Raw genomic sequence first — 22,680 nt, forward strand, 5'->3', positions numbered from 1 at the left:
TCCTCAAAAAAATTTGAATTTCTTGGGTTTTTTCAATTTGCCGCGTCTTGGCCAAGTCTGGGCGCCAAGTCCAAGTCCAAGTCAAAAATCAGCTTGCCGAGTCTGAGCCGAGTCCGAGTCTTTTAACTATAGTACAAAGTTGTACAATCTTTTTTAATCTTCTATGCACACCACAAAATGTATGGCCTGCAAGGTATATATATGGAGCTAAAAAACAGGAAATGATTATTCAATCAAAAAATCCTTATAGCTACTACAAACTGTACGACCTGATAGGGATAACTACAACCAGCATGAAGATGGTACGGCCAGCAAGTAATAACCTCCAATTTGCCCCTTCAAAACTCTCAATAATTCAAAACAGCACTTAAAAAGACATCAATTTGGTAACTGTAATCTGTGATGGAATTAACATGACCAGTTGCGGAGGGGGGGGGGAAGGGTGGAATTTGTCCCCAAAACCAGCAACTCCAAGAGGGTTTTTGTTCTGAAAAAGCTTTGGAAAAACTCAGGTTCATTCTAGTAGGATAACATTAGCATTCACAAGTCTAACTCACAAATGAGCTCTCAACCTCCTTTTATAACTTTTCTGGAGGGAAATATCTAATTTTAAAATATAGTAATTTCTTTTTTCGCATACAAAGATCTTTTAGGAGAATTAACATTATTTTCATGTGCAAAGTCCCCAATTTGAAACATATCTTAATACCTTTCCAACAAGCTATTACACTAAGTTGTCATTTTAACACTTCCAATGTTAGACGATTTAAGTGAATTAATTAATTAATAACTCAATAGCTTACCGAAGTTGTGGAAAGTATCCAAATGACATAATTATGTGATTTCGATCATACCACAGGGATACTAGAGTCTTAAGAGGATGAACCGAAGCAGCTAGGTGACTTAATAAATAGAGATTGCTCCTCCACGAAGTTTGCAGAGCTCACAAAAAGTTGCAAATTGATTCTGAAAGCATCACTAGGCTCACCAAGGCTAACTGAGCTCACTGCCAACAACATCTCTTCGAGACACATCCTGAGCATTCCAAGAACTTTGAAGTTCTTCCCAACTTACCAAGTAGTTTACTGGAAAACTCAAAAATTGGGTTAATTGCTCATAAATCAATTTTGCTTAAAATGAGGATATTACAAACAATCTCCATGTGGACTTCCATAGGGAGGGTCTTATATACCAAATTTGTGTCTTGAATGGTAGTGACCTAAAAACTATCTTTACCATTTATATTTATAAGGGTGAGACGATTAAAACATTTGAGGTTCTATACAAAAGGTTGTACTGGCAGAAAATTCAGCCATTTAGAAATTGGGATCTAACTTGAGTTGACTTTTCCATGGTTCCATTAATAATGGAAGGACAAAGACAATATTATTCCCAATCTGAAGACAAGGATCATTAAATTGAGCAATCCAAGGTCCCCATACTCAATGCTTAAAACATTCAACAATTTGGGGAAGGAATTTCTGAAATACAAAGTCAACAATTGGAGATTATAAACCATCGTGACTACTTAAAGAAAGAAACTACAACCCAACAATCATCTATTCAAAGAACAAGTGGAGGAAAATAAGTTGTGGGCAAAAGTGATTAGGGGAAATAGGAACCCCTAGTTGTTAGAATGGTTATACATGCAAATTTGAAGAAGAGAGGGCATGACAAAGAGAGCTCTCAACCTTAGAATAATTGGGCTTCCTAAGTCCACTGATCAGTTGTAGGTCAGCCATTTGTCTTTATGTGAGTGTGTAAATAAAGGATATCTACTTTGGTAGAGCTTTGTTGAATCTTGGTAACACTAGTGTTATTTCAGTTTCGATCTGCAAAGGAATGCCTATAGGAGCAACAACTTGAAAGGATCTTCTCTTCCCTGATTTTGCTTTCACGACAGTTTGAATCAGTCAAGGAGGTAATTTAAAGTGTTGTGTGTGATTTTATAGCCTATACTTATACCTCATTGAATGTGACATATACACAAAACAACCCACTTTAATCTTTGGAATCTAGTGAACAACACACGTAATAAAAGAAACATAAGTTGTTATGAGCAATAAAAAATGAACTCATTAAACACAAACGATACTATAATACCTAAGTTAGTGGCTGAGCCCCTGCGGAGCCTGGGTCCCAGTCTGGCCCAGCCCTGCTTTGGGGTCTGGATTCAGTTCCCTGTGGTTCGGTTAGGGTCTTGGTCCTCATTGAATGTGACATATGTGGTATATACACAAAACAGGCCACTTTAATCTTTGGAATTTACTCAATTTAGTGAACAACATACATAATAAAAAAAACATAATTTGTTATGAGCAATAAAAAATGAACTTATAAAACACAAATGATACTATAATACCCTAGTTACTGGTTCAGCCCCTGCAGAGACTGGGTCCCAGTCCGGTCCAGCCTGGGTTTGGGGTCTGGATTCAGTTCCCCGTGGGTTCGGGTAGGGTCTTGGCAATTCCCTACAGTAACAATTTTATTTATTCATTGAGTTCTCTTTTTTCATGATGTCTGCAGTAATTCTTTAGCAATGATTATCAGTGATCATAAGATTTGTTTGCCAAGCAATGTTGAGGTTCTTTCAATTTCATACCAACAGTGCTCCTGCACGAATAAGTACAACATCAATTGCACCATTTGTCACATGCATATAATTTTAATAAGCTTATATTAAGCTATTCCTCCACAATTTCCCAATAGCCCACATTTTGGGTATTCTCTTTTAATTGGTATTGAGATTAGATGCTTTTCAATCAGTATTGGCTCAAATTGAATGTAGTGTGATGTTTGTTCCTCTTGACCATAGGTTAACAAAGATGGTTGTTCAGCATTAATTAGACATAGAAATTTGTGATCTTACAAATAAGAAGTTTGAAAATTGATCGGATGGTGCAGAATAACTCTAGAAAGCTCCTTGTTAATTTACTACACCCTAGCTTATCATAAACTCCTGTTTTAAATGTTTTTGTAATGTGCTGAGTGAAATAATGTTAATTTAATATCTCCCAACAGGGATGACATCCTACCTTGAAAGTTTGTGACATTGTGTTCACCAGAGTTTTAAATGTCTCTGCAAAAGGATTTTCTTCCAGCTCAAATGTTTTTTTCAATTTAATTGTTTTGGCCAGTCTAGGTCCCTGGTCAACTGTCCAGAAAACATGTAACCCCAACACTTTGAGACTACAAATGTGAATTGATGACTTCAAGTTCAGTTTGATGAGCAATTTGACATTTGGGGGGCTAATAACTTTTGTGATCAAGAACCACTGACTCAAATGGGTTATTGTGACATAGTGGTTTGACACTCCGAGGTGTTTGTGGATTTGCTGCAAAAAGTTTGAAAATTGTCAAAGGTAAAAAAATGGGGCAAACAGTACCCTTACTGATATTTTAAAACATTCCAGCCTATTGGAATTTGAATCATTATTATCTTGCTACTGTATTTATTTATCTATGTAAATATTCCAGTCTATATTTTTTTGTTTTGTCATTTCATGGATTCTGTTTTACTTCCTCTTACAATCGAAGCATGGATACATTAATTATTTACTATTTCTACTTCCCTTTTCTATGTAATATCAACCTATTTATTGGACAACACCACAAGATGTCATGCCACTATTCTTTGGCCTGATAAGTAAGAGAAATTGATTTACTCTAAATAAATAACATCGTAACACAGAGACATGGTTATGATGCATATTACATGATTGGAAAATTGATATATTACACAGAATATCGAATGTAGCTCATTTACTGTGAAATCAATTTGGAGAGTTTATATTCTAAAAATGATGTATGAATTTATCTGTGGACTGTATGAGGGTTCATAACTTCATATTTCATTGAATACAGTTTTCTGTCAAGAAATTTTAGAATCCTAGCCAGCTAGCCTTGTGCATTTTGATTATTGGCCTAGAACATATAGTTTTTCCTCTTGTTTGCATTCTAGAACTCCATCTAAACTGTATTAGCTATTATCTAATTTATTGTTGATTCTAATCTGTGAACATCATAATATAAAAACATTATTAAATTTAGGACTTATTCTGTAAATTTTTTTCTCAGTTTGCCCTTTTTACCTTTAATTCCCATCTTGATGTTGTATCAGTTTCTTATTAGGTACATGCATTTTATCTAACATTTTTGTAAGATGTACAGGCCCACAGCTGAATTTCCTCATCCTTTGGCACGAGGAACACAAAGTGCTGGTTATTGGGTATGTCCAAAGCTTTGTTATTGCTACATGATGATGCATAGTTTCAAAATTTGATATATCTTTTGTATTTATGTACTAACATTGTTTTGTCTTGTTGGGGTCAGTTATCGTATTTGGTTGTGGACATATTAATATGGTGGGGAATAAGAGGTATTATAAATGATTTGAGGAAGAAGAAGCTGAAACTTCCTCCTATAGCATACCTGAGTGCGTACTATGGGTCAATCTCTGATTTGCCAACGGGATACATGTGGAGTCCACATCTTGTACCAAAGCCAAAAGGTAAAAAGTATTTGAAAGCCATTAAATTGAGAAACTTAGGATTTGGGAGCATTGAAGGATGGAGAAGGTATAAAAATATATTTCTAATTAGCTATTGGTAATAGAAAATTTGAGGTGATAAAGAGACAAAAAGTTCAACGGGTAATTCTTGGAAGCTTGAGGAACAAGTAAATGTTCATGAATATTAAAATATCATGTCATTACATCAATCAGCAACGTATCTCATTCAAATTTGAATTGAAATACTAAATTTATAATGTCAGCGGAAAAGTGTTGTTCTGTTTCACTTGGTTGCGTGCATGTTTATCTTTATGTTGTATATATCTTTATCTTGTTCGATGTGCTGTATTCCCTTGATTATGTAGTTTCAATGAAAATTATATTTTCTTAAAGGAAGTTGTGGGATATTGAAATGAATGACTACTCTTTAACTTAAGAATTAAAACAGTTAGTGAGCAATTCAATAGATGATATGTGGTGCATGCATTGGAGTATTTAGAATATATTTGAACAAAATGTTTGAGTTTTGATAAGCTCTAAAAATGTTAGGAGAGTCAACTTCTTGTTGGTTAAGCTTGATGTTAATCTCTCTCTCTCTCTCTCTCTCTCTCTCTCTCTCTCTCTTTATATATATATATATATATGTATGTATGTATGTATGTATGTATGTATGTACATGCATAGTTGGACTACTCGCGACTCAGCTCGACTCGCCAAGCCCTTGGGAAAAAAACTCGGCAAAAACTCGGTGAAAAACTCGGCAACTTAAAAACACGCTTAATTTTAATAAAAAATGCATTTTTTTTGCAAAATTTAATGAGAAGATGCATCCAATGAGTCAATAAATGATAACACAAAAGAAACAAGCTGATTCTAGATATATTTAAATGCAAAGTGTCTACAAAATCGCATCCTCATGAGGAATGCTGATGGCTGGAAGCCTGGAAGCAAAATAGTAAATAGTTTTTGTAAAACCAAAAGTAAATACATCATTACAAATTACAATTACAACTTCCTCTTCCCAGCTCTAGCCAAAACTAGGGGAGAGGTAAAACTAGAGGGTCTAGTCCTAGAAGTCTGCAGTGGGCGTGACTGTGCCTCCTCGCTCGGTATGGATGGCTCATCTTCCATCCTAGATGAAGCTATGTCTCCACCTGCTTGTGGCACTGGCAATGACTCCTCATCCTCTTCCTCTTCCTCCTCAATGTCATCCAGCGTGACACCAAATCCACCCCCCTCCTCCATAGCTTGCCTCTCCAAATCAATGTTGTCATTTCAAAAAACAATGGAGGCTGCTCCTGTGATGTCCAATCACTGTAAGGATCTATATCATCCAAGTCAAGTGGACCACTTGCTACTTCCTCTACCTTCCTTACGTGCAATTGAAGATTATATTGCACAAAGACAAGGTCATTGAGGCGTTTTTGAGCCAACTTGCTCCTCTTCTTCGTGTCGATGGCTTCAAACAAGCTCTAATTGTGCTCACAACTGGATGAACTACAAGGTTGACATAAGATTCCGAGGGCAAAATTTTTGAGATTTGGGGTATTTCCACCCCAACTTTGCCACCAAGCATTTGCAAATTAAAATTAGGTTGAGAGTAGCACCCCTCGCCAGGGTTTGAGGGTGAGAAAAAGAGGGGTAGAGAGATAGGTCTAGGTCTTGGGGGAGAGAGGAGAGAGTGAGATGGAGTGTGGTAGAGAGGGGGATAGAGGAAGAGTGATAGGGAGATAGATAGGTCTAAAATTCGAGGCAGATAAAGTGAGTGAGATAGAGAGAGCGAGAGGATGTTGATAGGAGCATAATGATTATTGAAATTTGACTGTCTGAAAAATTAAAAGATCTTCTTAAACCTAGAATTTGCATTATAACTCCTAGAGATCTGAAACCACTCTCAAACATCCTGCCAATATATACATGAAATATAACTTAAAGTATAAGAAAGGAAAAAGACATTGAAATGCCACTTATACTTAAATGTTATATTTCATGTATATATTCTGATGAAGAGAATGAAACTGACCTGAAAAAACAAAAATTGATAATTTTTTGACATGTTTGGGCCTCTTTTTTAAGTCTAGCCGAGTTTTTAAAAGAAACTCGCCGAGTTTTTGAAAAAACTCGGCGATTATTCGGCAAGTTTTTGCTGTGAGTTAAAGTGGTAAAAACTTGCAGAGCTCAAAAACTTGGCAAGTTTTTGAAACTCGCTGAGTACTCTGCGAGTGTTCCATCTATGCACATGTATGTGTGTGAATATATGTATATGTATATATGTATGTATATATAAAAATGTATATATATGTACATGTATGCATGTGAATATATATTTATATGTATACATATACATGCATATGGTATTTTTTTACTTTTTGGTTTTTAAAAAAATCCATTCCCACATTTCTTTGAGAGGGCTGAACAGAAAAAGGTATGCCTAGATATTTCACAAATTTATTGGGACCTCCTTGTTGCCATTTAGTTTTTGAAAGCTAGTTAGGAGTTGAATGCTTCATCTTAGAACAACAGATTTATTGGAGGATATTTTAGACCCACATGCCAAACAATGCACACCCAACCTGTTCACAAAGTCATCAAAATTATCCTCATCAAACACAAGAAATACTTTTTAATCGTTCACATTTATGATAATCAACATCTCATTATTATCAGGGAGAATAAGGCCTTTAATAAGGGGTCTTCTTGTGACGTTTTCACACATCGCCCCATTGCAAATGGGGACCCCCTCTTTTTGCTAAATAAACCAAGTCTTTTGTAGTCTGTGTCATCTCCTGACTCTAAGGAATGAGTTATAAGGTCTTTGTGGTTTGGATTCTGGCCTTTAGAAGTAATGAAGTGACAAGTAGGAATGGATTCTTAAGGAATATATAGCCTAGACAAGATACAATCTTAATATTGTCATCAAGTTGAGAATTAGGGTTTTGATGTATTGAGAAACGCATTGTGCTTATTGCTTTATCCTTCAAACTTTGCATTTTGCTAATTATGAACTTGATTGATACTTGTACATCACAACGTTTCCTTGTCTTTCTTCAAGTACATTACGGGGAGCAAGACTTTGGATGTTGAGAGGAGGACATCGTTGAGTGGGTGATATCATCGTCCAAGGAAGAGATTGCAATAATAGAACAAAAATGCATAGTCAAAGGAATGGAATGATGGACATTTGGCTAAGTGTAAAGATAACCTTGAGAATTGATATGAGCAAACGAAAGAGAATCAGCCAAAAATTTGGCTAAGTTTGGAAGCATGTATTGTCTATTTTAGGGTTTTTATCCTTTAGACTTAAAAAAGAAGTCCGTAACCTTGAGCTTAGTGAAATTTGAAGCTAAGTATAGAAAGAGAATCCTTCAAGGAAGCCACCAGTGGAATTTGAGCGTTTTTTCGGGAAATTCCTATTTATAGCAATGTCTATTTTTAGAAAGTTTCACTATGGCCCCAATTGGCCCAATTTTGAATTTGGATAAAACTCTCTGCTTCAAAGGGCCTACCGGTAAAATTTGAGCGTTTTTCGAGAACTTTTTATTTTTAGAAAGTTTCACTATGGCCCCAATTCTAATTTCACCTTTGGACAACTTTCTATTTTTAGTAGTTTCTATTTTTCAGAAACATCAGAATGTTGATTGTAAGTGGAGCATATATCAAGATTCAAGTCCAAAAAAACGAAGATGAAATGCAAAGCATAAAGAAGTTAGTGTAGAAGGAAAAATCCACCTCTAGGCCAAAAATGCAAAAGTCAGTGTAGAAGGAAAAATCCACCTCCAACCCAAAAATGCACCCAAGGGTGGAAATTCTTGTTGAAGGAGGAATTCGGCGAAAAGGAAAAATTCTCCTCTAGGCCAAAAGTGCGCTCAGTAGTGGAAATTCTTGTCGAAGGAAAAATTTTGTGAAAAGGAAAAATCCTCCTCCAGGTCAAAAATGCACCGAAGAGTTGAAATTCTTGTCGAAAGAGGAATTTGGCGAGAAGGAAAAATCCTCCTCTAGGCCAAAAGTGCGCTCAAGAGTGGAAATTCTAGTTGGAGGAGGAATTTGGTGAAATGGAAAAATCCTCATCTAGGCCAATAGCGCACCTAAGAGTGGAAAATCCACCTCGAGAAGGAATTTTCTGCGAGGAAAAAATCCTTCTCCCTAGCAACAGTGCACTCAAGTCTTGGAAATGGCAAAAAATTGACTATGCGAAAATTCCTTCTTCCCCCTCCAAGTGCACCCAAGCATTCATGAAGGCCTATTATGCGCTCAAGCATTCAAGAAGGTATGGAAACTCGAAATGTGACTAAGTGTTGGAAAAATCCTCCATGCTATCCTATGTGTGTTCAAGCATTCTCAAGGCATGGAAACTCAAAAATTTGACTAAAGTATGGATAAATTCCTTCTCCAAGCTCCAAATGCACCCATCTCCAAAATGTCAGAAAATGATAAAGAATCAAGGATTCATCTTTCCTATCCAAAGGCAACATTAGGATATCAAGAGGCATGGAGGTCCAAGATGAGCGGACCCAATTTGTGACATACAAGTTCAAGAAGAATTCCAATCTCAAGAAGTTCATGGAGGAAGAATTCCAATTCTATACATCGAGGACGTTCAAACTCCAAACATTCAGGCTTCAAGGCAATCTAGTTCTAGACCCCAAGGTTCACTTTAAAGATCAAAGCTCATGTACAAATGTAGAAGGAAGAATTTCCTCCTAAAATCCAAAATCAAAGGTCAGAAAGTTCAAGTGTGAAAGATTTCAAGAATGACAGAATCTTCGATAGGAGAGTCCAATCCATTCCAAGAAAGTGAATTCTTGAATCCAAGTACGTGGAAAGGAGGGCTAATCAGGGAGAAGGAAGCATATGATTTCTCTAGATGGTACTGCGCAGTGATATTAGGAAAGGAAGCCTTTGAGAAATCAAATGATGAATCAACCCGACTAAGGAGGATACTCAAAGAAATTCAGATGGAAATCCTCTCCTCAACGGATGAATTGTTTGCGCAAGAAATGGGAGATAAGGATACTGTTGTGACATTTTTCACACATCACCCCATTGCAAATGGGGACCCTCTCTTTTCCTACTTTCTAGGGTTTTGTTAGTGTCCTATGACCTTTTGCTGCAGTTTCACCAAGCCTTGTCTAGTTCAGAGCATTTCAAGCCTTGACGATTGAAAGCTAGTTTTTGCAAGTTATGTGATTCCGAAATGTGAACACCACCAGAGTGCTTAGAGAGGCCAAAGGACGAAGATCGCAATTGATTTGGACAAATTTGGACAAATTTCTATTTTTAGAAAGTTTGCTTTTTTGCTTTTTCCTATTTTTTAGGAAGTTTCGTTTTTGGCATTTTTAGCCCAATCCCCGGTATGGCTATTTTTAGAAAGTTTCCCTATTTTTTAGGGATGTCTGCTTTTTGCTTTTTCGGGATGCAAACCTAGGGTTTATACTTGCACCATTGACCTGCTTCGACCGGAACTTGAAAATTCCAAGTTTTGATCTAAAAAAGCTAAATCCCTAGATTTTAGGTTTTTTTGCTTTTTCGGGATGCAAACCTAGGGTTTACACTTGCACCACTGACCTGCTTCAATCGGAACTCGAAAATTCCAAGTTTTGATCTAAAAAAGCTAAATCCCTAGATTTTAGGCTTTTTGCTTTTTCGGGATGCAAACCTAGGGTTTACACTTGCATCACTGACCAGCTTCGACCGAAACTTGAAAATTCCAAGTTTTGACCTAAAAAAGCTAAATCCCTAGATTTTAGGCTTTTTGCTTTTTCGGGATGCAAACCTAGGGTTTACATTTGTACCACTGACCTGCTTCGACCGCGATCCAAAATTTTCAAGTTTTGACCCAAAAAGCTAAGTTCCTATATTTTAGGGGGTCATGGCACCTTCAAAGGATAATTAGCTCGAAAAATCATCCTGATCCTCAAATGTCCTGAAATTTGGCCAAGTCTGGAATGTCATCCTGATCCTGAAATTTGACTAAGTCTGGAAAATTGGAGAATCCTCCAAAAACTAGATTTTGCATTATAAGTCCTAGAGACCTGAAACCACTCTCAAACATCTTGACAATATATATGAAATATAACTTAAAGTATAAGAATCTTATACTTAAATGTTATATTTCATATATAGTCCGCCCCTCTTGAGAGCCTCCAAAAGTCCACCTTGAAGAGCAAAGGTTTGGAAGTCCGCCCATGTTGGAGATGTCTAAAAGTCCGCCATGTTGGGAGGTAGACCAAAAGTCCGCCATGTTGAGAGGTGTCCAAAGTCCGCCATACATGTTGGAGAGGCTATGAAGAGGGAGCATAGAACTCCGCCCTCAAGGAGACCTTCCTAAACTCCGCCTTGAGAGGCTTCAAAACTCCGCCATGTCTTGTGGACTCTCCAAAGTCCGCCCAAACTTGTTGGTGAAGATGGTAAGGACATCAAAACTCCGCCCAAGCATGTCAATTGGTGGTCATGCCTCTTAAACTCCGCCCTATGCCTTGTGGAGTGAGAAAAGAAGATGTGGGAGCACTCTCCAAAGTCCGCCCAGCCTAAAGAGGCCAAGGTGGCCAACATTCTAAAGTCCGCCATAGGCTAGGAGGGTTATGTAGGAGCTATGCTTAAAGTCCGCCCAAGGTGGAGAGCCTTCTAAAGTTCGCCCAAGGCTAGAGAGGTCATGTGGGAGCACTCACCAAAGTTCGCCAAGGCTAGAGAGGTCATGGGGGAGCTAACACCAAAGTCTGCCCAAGGTGGAGAGCCCTCCAAAGTCCGCCCAAGGGGAGGTTGCTTGAAGTCCGCTTAGGGGATGGGTTTGAAGTCCGCCAAGGTGGGAGCCTAGCCTAAAGTCCGCCAAGGTTGGGAGCCTAAGGAGGAGGAGTGATAGAAGTCCGCCCAAGTTGGGGACACCACCAAAGTCCGCCCAAGATGGGAGCCACCACCAAAGTCCGCCCAAGATGGAGGTCATGTAGGAGCCCTCTCCCAAGTTCGCCAAAGTAAGAGAGCAAGGTAGGAGGTGCCAAGTTTAAAGTCCGCCAAGGGTAAAGAGAGCTATGAGGAGGGGCCTTCAAAGTCCGCCCCATGCCTTAGCCAAAATTTTGCCTTGACAGAGAGCCATGAGGAGAGACCTTCAAAGTCTGCCCCATGCCTTAGCCAAAATTTCACCATGTAGGAGCAAAGGCTAAAGTCCGCCCCATGCCTTAGCCAAAAATTTCGCCTTGAAGAGAGCCATGAGGAAAGGTCTCCAAAGTCCGCCATACCTTGGAGAAGATGGAGATAAATTTCAAAAGTCCACCTACGCATTTAAAAGTCAAACAGAATCAACGAAAATACAAAGTGATGTCATAAAAATCCTTCAAGATTTCGAACTTAAATCCAAAATAGAAAAGTTTCAAAAGGAGAATATTGGAAGATTGATAAGGATTTCAAACTTAAATCCAAAATGGAAAGTTTTTTTAAAGAGAATATTGGAAGATTAATAAATATTTCGAACTTATAGCCAAATTGGAAACTTTTGGAAGATATTTTCTTCGAATTTGGAAACATGACAACACTTTCCAAAAGAATGAAGTTAAAATTGGAAACATGATTTGGAAGATTTTAAGGGTTTTTGATTGAGGATTTAACTTTATTTACAAATACTTCGTTGTAAACTTCATTTCTACACCAAGAAGTTCGAAAATATTAAGGAGAGCATAGTAAAATACTTTTAGTTTGGAGTTCATTTGGAGAAAGTTTTGGATATTGTTGGAAGTTGGATGAACTTTTTTGACAAAAGTTTCACAGATTTTTGGAGAAAGACAACCAGTATAAGGACGAATTATTGAATCTCTCCTGAATTTTTGAGTATTTTTGAAGGTGAAATTAAATTCATGATGCAGATTTATGTATTTTCTGAGTTTTTCCAGAGTTTGAGAAATGATTTTTAGTGAATTTGTTCAAATTTCTAAGGGAGGAAAATCATTTTTTTGGCTAAGTATAAGAAATTTTCGGAGTTATAACACTTGGTGTTGGATTGTGATCACAGTTATCTTGAAGGTTGGAGAATTTACATTTGAAAATCCCATTCTCATGGCTAAGTATGATAATGAAGTGAAATTTTCCAAACACTTAGACGTTCGCTGCCTCGATTTTCTTTAATCCAAGATAGATTTCTAACTTATTTTCCTTTGGTTTTACAGGTCGCAGGAGGAAATAGAAGCGGGATCATCATAGAGATTGTAGTTGGAGTTTCAAGCCAAATGAAAGATTGAGGACAAGTTCACAGGCAAGGTTCATCCGGGCATGAAGATAGCCAAAATGTGGCTAAGTATGGGAAATGTTTCACAAAGAAAATTCCAATTTCCTCAATTATGATGAAGGCATGTCAGGGTATCAAGAAGAAGGACAAGATCACAGTGAATGCCTGAACAACTTGATCCCATCATTTCATATTTGCAAGGGGTTACCCAGAGCTTTTTAACCCTCCTCCCACGCAACATAAATTGGCAGCTGAAGGCAGGATTGTCACAGAAAACACAAATGGAGTTTCGAGCCAAATTCAGAATTGAAGACGGGACCACGAGCAAGGTTTGTCCGAGTACAGAGAGGGCCAAAATTTGGCTAAGTATGAGAAAAAATTCACGAGGGGATTTCTCCTCCAAATTCGAGGCACTTGAAAGAATCTCAAGGCATCGAGAAAGAAAAGTTCTCAGACTTGGTGAAAATATGGAAAAGTTAGATAAACTTCCAACTTCTTGAAGAATTTCATCTCTTGAAGGAATTAAAAAAGACAAGCTCCCAAGCATAATCAAATGGTGACAAGAAGGAATCAAATTTCCATACTTGGACGATTTCTTGACACAAATTGGAGAATTCAAGGAAAACATCCAACACGTTGAGGTGGCGCCTCGTCATTTTCCAACCAATCAGATCGCTCCAAGTCAGCATGTCCAGGTTCGATGAACCTGACTTATCCAGAAGCTTCTAGAAGGGCACACTTCACAATGCAACAACCTTCTATTTTTCCCAAATGTAATTGGTCGAGGGTAGTTAGTTTTGGGAAACCCTAATTAGGGTTTATAGCTTTCAATCTGGGCCCTTGATCACTGTTTGATCTCGGCTGTTCATTTATTCTTGAAAACTATATAAGCCTACCTCCTCTCATTTGGAGGGGTGAGGTTTTTGATGTATTGTTGCTTAAGGTCATTTCCAGATAATATATTGCATGTGCGCTGCTTTGTAATCTCTATTATTTGAATGATTTGCATGGTTTCAATTGCCTCAACACTTAGTTATAATTAATTTAGATTTGCTTTCATTGTTGTTAATTTGAATGAAGGATTTGATAAGTGTCAATTGATGGTGTATTTCCGCTCATACTTTTGGTAAATGGATGATTTCCATTCTACCGTGCAAAGTTAGTCTGAGCCCATCCCCTGTGCATCCCAACATCTCGATCATAAGCACAACCCATTGAAGATTGCACCGGCCTTGTGTAGTTGTCCCTAGTGTGGCGAAGCAAGGTTTGGTTTCTCGAAAGCACCCAGTTGATACCGTCTCCGAAATTCGTAGGATTAGATTAGCCTTCCTAAACCCTATCTCTTTTTCCCTTTCTTTTGAAAGTCTAAATCCCGGAAAATCCCCCCCCCCCCAAAAAAGAAGAGCCTAAAATTGCTAAATCCATCTAAGTCCAGTAGTTCAAGAATACTTGTCAAACGTAAGTCCCCTTGAAAATTTCAGCATACACTACCCAAGAAGCTATTCCACTAAAGTTGCTTGTTCACACATATAGACCTTGGAATCAGTAGTGATTTTTCAAGAGAGGATAGAATACCTTCGGGTATCCTATCCTAATGTTTGGTAGATGATAAAACAGACACCAACAGATACGACCATAGATAATTTGAAGAGCAAGGTTAAGGAACACATTTTCAAGGACATGAGTTCTTTCTTGTGGAGTCGCCTGGATGACATTTCCATATTCATCAGTTTCACGAACAAGATTCAGATACTCAAGCTAGCATGGGAGAAGACTCTTAGTTAGTGTGAAAAGGATACAACAGTCATGGAGTCCAAGCATGAGACTACCCCAAGTGCCTTCGTAGATGAACTCGAGATAGTGATGTCTATGTTCATTGAATTTACCAACAAAGAGAGAGATAAGGGGCGCTTACTTCTAGATGATGAGTTGTTTGATGCTTAGTTGATATCTAGTTATTGGTTCTTTACTCTAGTTCTTTTTGCATAAAGGGTGGTCATTTACTTTGAAACCCTAATTAGGGTTTCATCTTGTAATCTTGGCCCTTGATTGCAAATCAATCTTGGCCGTTCATTGTTTGGGCGAGTCTGAGCGATTCTTGTTTCTTTGCTATAAAGTCCCATGTCTTCTCATTTGTAAATCGTTAGATAGTTCATTAGAAATAGAGAGCTCTTGCTCCTTAGAGTAGAAGTAGGGTAGGAGAAGGAGAAGACATTGTTGCAAGACTTAGACAAATAAAATTTGATTTCATTGAAGATTTGGTGGATTCATGTTTATTTCAACTTGTTACATGGTGTTCCTTCGATTTCTCAAGTTGTTAGAAGTGCATTGATGTTAATGGAGAATGTGACAATGTTTGATGAATTTCAATGGTTCATCCCTTTTGCACTTAGATGATTTCTATTTGTAGTGTAAACTTAACCTGAACCTTTTTTATATGGATGTTTAACTTCTATCATGGAATGTACATTGTTCATTATGATGGTGTTCATTGTGATATGCAAACTCTTTGCATAATCCCTTGAAGATTGCACCAACTCTCATGGAGTTGTTGCTGAGCATGGCAAACCAGGACTTTGTTACTGGGAATTTGCCCATTGGAGCATGATCCATCACTCTTATTATCCCTAGGAGTAGATTAGAACTTCTTAACCTTTTCCCTTTTGTCCTTTATTTCTAGTACTAGTTAAGTCCGTTTAAGGAAGAAGCATCGCAATCTTGCAATATTCGATAACGAAGTTCCAATCATAGCATTAAGAGAAGTGAAGAACAACAAAAGTGTAAGTCCCCCTTGGATTTCCAACACACATCATGCCAAACGACCTATATTCATCATAAAGTCACAAGTTCGTGTAGGAACCTTGGAATCACTTTTATGAACTTTCGCAATCTTAGCATAAAAGGTGATTTTTCTCAAGAGAGGATAAAGTGTCTTTGGCATTTTTATTCTGTGTTGGTGTGGTCATAAAACACCCATCAACATCATTGGTTCTAAGAATAAACTACAAAGCTTCTAAAGCAATAACAAACAGGGAGGGGGCAAGTTGACAACCTTGTCTAATAGATCTTTGTCAATTCACCACTAATTTTAGCCTAGGCTGAAGGATCCTTGAGTAGGACTTAAAGCATTCTACCAAACTTTTTTGAGAAATCAATGGTTTTAAGCATCATGATGGTGAAGGGCTCCTCAATTCTATCATAGACCTTCTCAAAATCAAGAAGTGCCATAAACACATGTTGACTCAATTAGCAATCAAATTCTCCAGAATTTATTTCCCTTTGATATAGCTTATTTGAGTAGGAGAAATAATTTTAGGAAGACTGCCCCTTAATCAGATTTCCAAAGTGTTGGTCTTTATTTTATAGGAGACTTTTAATGGATTTATTTGTCCTCAATTTTTCATTAAAGTTCTATCCCCCTTCTTTGGGAGAAGTTTAGTGACACCTCTTTTTATCTCACTTTCCAATGTGCAAACTCTATTAGTCTCTTTGTAAACATCTAGCAAATCAGGAACAATCCGAGTGATGTTCTTTTTTATGGAATTAAATGGGGAGACCATCCCAGCCAGGAGAGTTTCTGTTTTTAAAAGCATATCTCTTCACTAGAGAGATCTTTATCAAGAAACAGACCATCATCCTTATCCATTTTTTTAGGAACTACTCTTCTATTGAGCTCCCAAGCCTCCTCCTAAGCCTAGTTTGATAGAAAAGAGGCCACTAAAGGCTTTTTTAATTCTCTATTATTCACTTTTAAATCTTTAAACCATTAAATATTAATATTAAGGGGTCCAATTATTTCTCTATTGAATTTAACTTTCAGCATATTGAAACAATATTTAACTTTCAATTTGATCCCTTGAGCAATATCATTTTGGTGACATCTCCATTCATGTTTTAATTCCAAAAATCTATTTTGGAGGTTAATATTAACTATTAGTTTTATTTTGAAGTTCCTCTAAACACTCAGTCATATTCAGCTCACATTCAAGACCTTTCTTCCTTTTTTCAAGGGCCTTCTTCTTTCCAACTGTGCTCATGAATGTTTTCCAACCATTACTAAGCTATCAACTCAGCAACCTCGTGAAACATGGAAACAACCCCAAAGTGTGAGACCTTGCACAAGGGGTTGAATCTTTGAAGAAGGCCGACTTCCTTCCTAAATCAGGTGCAGATGTTGAACCCACCCAACACTTCAAATCCTATTTCTTAACCTACCCTAACAACTTGTAGGCAAAAAGAGGTGAAAAAATGCAAAAAGCAAAGAGGTGATGCACCAAGATAAGAGATGTCTCTCTTCCCACCTCGGTATGACACAAAGAATCAATCAAAATACCTTGGAGATGCACAAATTTGAATTGCATGGATGACACCAAATGCACGTATGGAAGTTAAGGTTTGCTGAATGTCAAAAGGGAAGAACTTAGAAACAAGTCAACATAGCATATATTTGAGAGAAAGCCATAAAACACACACTTATTATGAAGGTAATAAAACATACACAACATGCATAAGTCGAAGAGAGGCAAGAATGATGATTTCAATTCATTCTCAGGTCGATGACCAAACTTACAGTTGCAAAAATGCAAGAAATATACAAGTCTTCAAGGGAAGTGAAAGAGCAGAAGATAGCTTGTACTAGCAGGGAGAGAACCCTTTACAATGAGGGATAACAACCTATTTATAGAAAATTGGTCCTAGAGAAGGAACCAATGGTCAAAGAGGGGAAGCCCTGACTCTGTCATGTACAAGAGAATGCCAATTTGAGAAGATAGAGAAGCGGCCAGGTTTGACATGATGGTGCGTGCAAGAAACTTGACCATACTTTGACAAGACAATCCCAAGAAGAAAAGCACTTCTAGAAGGTGGATTGCTTGACAATCCAAGGCTAGAGCAACGTAGACTTGACATGAAGACCATCAAGCAACCATAAATAGGCATGGCCTGAGACTCCACTTGATGGCAACCTGCAAAATACATTAAATATGCCCATGTAGGTCCATGAATGAAAGTAGACAAGTTGCAAGAGTTGGTGAAGCCTTAAGATCCTGGAGTGTCAATCACACCATCTAGAAGTGTTGTTGGTCATTAGAGATCGGACGTTGGGTCCTCATGAAAACGTTGCTAAGGATGAGGAGTCGAGAACCACGAAGTTCGAAAGACTGAAGAGACAAGAGGGAGGCGGGAGAGAGACTTTGGATTTCGGGATTCAGGGAAACTGTCTAATGCTTACCAAAAGAGTAAGGGTTAGATCAGTTCCTTGAAATCCAAAATCTGACAAAGTAAGGGATTTTGGATTTTAGGGTTCGGGGAAGTAGTCTAACGCTTACGAAAAGACTAAAGGTTATCCGAGTTCCCTGAAATCCAAAATTTGACAAAGGGATTTCAGATTCTGAGGTTTAGGGAAATAGTCTAACGCTTACCAAAAGAGTAAGGGTTAGACTAATTCCCTAAAATTTGAAATCCGATAAAGGAAGGGATTTCGGATTTCAGGGTTCAGGGAAATAGTCTAATGCTTACGAAAAGAGTAAGGGTTAAACTAGTTTCTTGAAATCCGAAATTCAACAAAGGGATTTTGGATTTCGGGTTCGAGGAAACAGTCTGATGCTTGCCAAAAGAGTAAATGTTAGACCAATTCCCCAAAATTTGAAATTCGACATCCTTTAAGGGAGGGAGAGTTGGCCAGTGGACCCCAAGGTATTGAAAGCAAGATGCAAGGATGAAGGGAGAAGGCCCAAAGTCCACCTCATCACGAAAGAACACTTAAGCATTTTCTTGATTCCCTTACTTGGCGCTTGATCAACTAAAACATAACTGGTCCATAGAACGTATCTCTGATTGGTTCTCTCTAATGGACCAAGGATGTTATAAAATGACAACATTTTTGCAACCTCTACAGGGTGCTTTCCTGCTAAACATGAGATCCAAAAGCCTTGAGCATCCATTGGGCACCGAGTCACTGAAAGGACCAAAAACATGTGCTTGCCTATACTTGGAGGAAAGATGGGAACTAGAGCATGCATCCTCTTAAGGAGAATGTTGCAAGTACAAAAGCACTTATGTAAGAAAAACAACCTCTAATCTAATATTTACATTGCCATAAAAAACCCTCTTTAGAAGCAAGGCTTGAGATGAATTCCAGTCACTGGGATTGGAAGAACTTCACCATCAAGCTTGGAGAGATGAAATGCATTGGTCTCCTTACAACTGGTGATGGCGTATGGATCACTCCAGATAGCATCAAACTTGAAGTGTCTTGCTTTGGCTCTATCTGCATCCCACTTGAGAACTAGATCTCCCTCTTGAAGATCTATTAGTAGCCTTTTTGTCAAAACTTCTTTTGATTTGCTCTCGATGAACCTCGAGTGTATGAATAGCCTGGTTTCTAACTTCCTCTAGGCCAATTAACTCGGCAGCCTTACTCTCATGGCATAATTCTCTGTCAATTCTAGCTAATGTGCTAGTTCAAGAGAAGTTAACTCCAAGGAAGTTGGAAGTCTTGCTTCCTTCCCATATACCGACATGAAAGGGGATTTACCAATTGCCCTTTTGGGTGTAATTCTATCAGCCCATAAGTTTGTGCTTAACTTAGTATGCCAATATTTTTTTATTGTCTTTAATGTTTCTTTTGATTATCTTGATGAGGTTCTTGTTGGAAGACTCAGCTAAGCCATTACTTTGGGGGTGATAATTTGATGACGTCTTTAAGTATAGACCATGATTTATTGCCTAAGAACTAATTTGGGCTCCAACAAATGCCTTAGCATTATCTAATATGATGGCGGAAGGGACACCAAATTTGGTTACAATTCCATCAAGGAATTCCAATACTGAGGCTTATGTGGCATCCTTCAATGCAACTGCTTCTGTCCACCTGGTGAAGTAGTCTATAGTTGCCAAGATCCACCTGTGACTAGCATTAGAAGGTGGATTTATCATGCCAGTGAAGTCTAAACCCCATTGAGCGAATGGCTAGTTTGCTTGAATAGGGTGGAGAGGAAAGGCAGCTAGCCCTTGCCTCTTACAAGCTTGGTGATCTTGATCTTGATGTCATATTCCATGACCTTAATTATCCACCTAGCCGTCTTCTCACTGATATCCTTATTGAGAAGGAAATCCTTGACACTTGCATGTGTACCTAAGAGTTGGATCCTGTTGTTAGACAACACGTCTAAATTTCTTCAATGCTCTAACGACAGTGAGGACTTGCTTCTCTACATAGTTTTACCTAAGCTCATAATCCTTTAGCTCCTCACTGAAGAAAGCAATGGGCTGCTCCAAATCATTATTGTAACAACTAAGATGCTTGATTCTCCTCCAAAGGTATAGAGGATGAAATCCTTTTCATATTTAGGATTGACAAGAGTGGGGGCCTAAGCAATTGCTTGCTTGCTCACTTTGAAACTGGCCTTCCCTTCCTTGGTCCAATTGAAGGCTAAATTTTTCTTCAACACAGAGGTGAGAGGTTTTACCATTGTGGCAACGTTGGGAATGAACCTCCTCACAAAGTTGATCTTACCAAGGAAATTTTGTAATCCTTTTTTGTGACTGGGGAGTGGAAGAGAAAGAATGGCCTCCACTCATTTCAGGTCAACGGCTAATTCCTCCTCAGATATAGTGTGTCCCAACAATCTTCCATGATCAATAGCGAATACACATTTGCTTGGGTTCAAGGACACACCATATTCCCTGCTTTTCATGAACATCTGCTCAAGATGATCAAAATGATCAGCTACATGCTTCAAATAAACGGTTATATCATCAAGGTATATAAGTGCAAACTCTTATAATACACCCTTGAAAGCCATGTCCATTGCTCTTTACACATGCATTAGCTAGCCCAAAAGGCATCTTACAATAAGCATAGGTACCCCACTTAGTAGTAAATGTAGTTTTGTATTTGTCCGACTCTTGGACCAGTATTTGATTATAGCCTAAATAACCATCCAAGAATGAAAATCTTTCTAAGCCATTGATCCTTTGTAGAATTTGTTCCATGGAGGGAAGGGGATAATAATCTTTTAGAGAAGCTCTATTGAGCTCCCTAAAGTCTACACATAGCCTGATTTCCCCATTCTTCTTTCTTACAGGGACAAGGTTAGCCACCCAAGAGGAGTGTTTGATAGGAAATATGATATTGGCTTCTATGGGTTTGGTCAACTCCTTTCTCATTAGTGGCTCAATTTTGGGGTTTATTGGCTTTTGTTTTTGTTTAATTGGTTTTGCATCTAGGTCTAGTTCTATGGTATGTTGGGCTATGCTAGGGTCAAAAAACCTTAAATCTTCATAGGTCCAAGCAACTATGTCATCATATTTTTGAAAAAGCTTAACAATGGCTTCTTGTTCGGTTGAGGAACATACCTTTACCAAATTTAGTGACATACCCTTGGTAACAACAACTGGCTTATAATCACCTTTCTTTTTAGCCAAGTTCATCTTCTTCTTCAGGTTATCATCCGAGTTGAATATGCCTTCCAAGGTAACTAGACCTTTGGGCAACTTGTTGGAGTTTAGCTGCATGATCTAATCTCCATGTTGGTCTTGCAGCATAGGTTGATTCGTAGCAGAAAAATCTGCTTCATTTTGCAAGAAAGTGACAATCTGTTGATCACTTTTGAGCACTTGCAAATTTGCTTGATTGTCTAGGATAGCATGCCTCACAACCAACCTGATGTGTTGTTCCTTCTTGTTTGCAACATGCACTAGAATGTCAAATTGAGCACCAACTGTTGTAAGTCTATCAACATGTTCATTCTAACTCCTAGGAACGTTCTGAATGTTAAAGGCCTCAAATTCTTCAATCAAGTCCCAAACCTTGTGTTTGTATGATTTAAGTAAGTTCTATATTATGCTTTGAGCTCTAATATGTTTAACAATTAACTCACTATCCCCAAATACTTGCAAAGATCTAATCTTTCTTTTTTTGTGCAAGTTGGAGACCTTGGACCAGGGCTTCATACTTAGCCACATTGTTGGTGTAGCAAAAAAAGCCTAAAGAGAAGAAATATTTCTCCTGCTCGGGAGAAACAAGCATTACATCAGTACTTGCACCATTCTTCTTTCTTGAACCATCAAAAAAAATGCTCCATAACCCTTTTGGATCTTCTTGTGTCTTGATGAGGTTAGGAACTGGAGCATTCTCCTCATGAATACAATAGGTGTCAAGCCCAGTCTCCTTTGTCTCAACTAATGGATTAAAATTGAAAAGCATTGCCCCACTCATCTAGCAAGCAATCAGGAACCTCCTCTAGAAGAGTAGCAAGTTCACAAACAATGCGCTCCTCCCCCTCTTCACACAAAGTGCAATTCATTTTTATAGGGTTGGGGATGTGTTGATGTGTTTTTAAGGCACAGTCAAACATAGAATAAAATACCAAAGTACTTTACCCTTTCTTGAACGAAATCATCGCGGATGCTAAATATCTAATCAACTAAGACGATTCCAAGGTTCCTACAGTCAATTCTTGACATGTGGGTAGCTCAATGGTCGATGTGAATTGATGTTTTCACTTGGGGACTTATACAATTGTTCAAAATTATTAATCTTATCATGGATTGGAATAGGTTTTGCCAATGACTTAGGATCTTGCAATATAGCTCTTGATCTAATCTAACAAAGGATTTCAAATAAAATGCAAAAGGATAAGGGTTTAGGAGTTCTATTCTAAAACTTAGAATGCAAGACGTAGTGAATAATTCAATGAGATCCAACTAGGCAAGGTTTCACCATCAACGAACAATTGAACACATGCTTAGTGCAATCATCTAAGGTAAAGTTATAGATGTTCAAATTATCACCATCGACATCAATACCATCAAGGCAATGCATACCAATGGACGTGCAATAATTGAAGTAAAGTTCAATTTCAATTTCTAGTTGACCACACAAGGCGAACTTACAATCAACAAGAAGCTAGTGGTATGGATTATACGAATCTCATTCAAATGCATTCAACACTTC

At 38.0% G+C, this 22,680-nt stretch overlaps 1 protein-coding gene across 6 annotated transcripts in view; it reads left to right on the forward strand.

The window, feature by feature from the left end:
* LOC131035868 (sterol 3-beta-glucosyltransferase UGT80B1) overlaps nucleotides 1–22,680 on the forward strand; it is a 182,506-nt gene that overhangs the window by 123,758 nt on the left and 36,068 nt on the right. For all 6 annotated transcript variants that reach the window (XM_057967618.2, XM_057967620.2, XM_057967621.2 and 3 more), the window contains 2 exons: nucleotides 4,171–4,228; nucleotides 4,333–4,510. In XM_057967618.2, coding sequence (XP_057823601.1) covers nucleotides 4,171–4,228; nucleotides 4,333–4,510 — 236 coding nt within the window. The remainder of the gene's footprint in view (nucleotides 1–4,170; nucleotides 4,229–4,332; nucleotides 4,511–22,680) is intronic.

This window comes from Cryptomeria japonica, chromosome 8 (genome assembly GCF_030272615.1).
Source record: "Cryptomeria japonica chromosome 8, Sugi_1.0, whole genome shotgun sequence".
Lineage (NCBI taxonomy): Eukaryota > Viridiplantae > Streptophyta > Pinopsida > Cupressales > Cupressaceae > Cryptomeria > Cryptomeria japonica.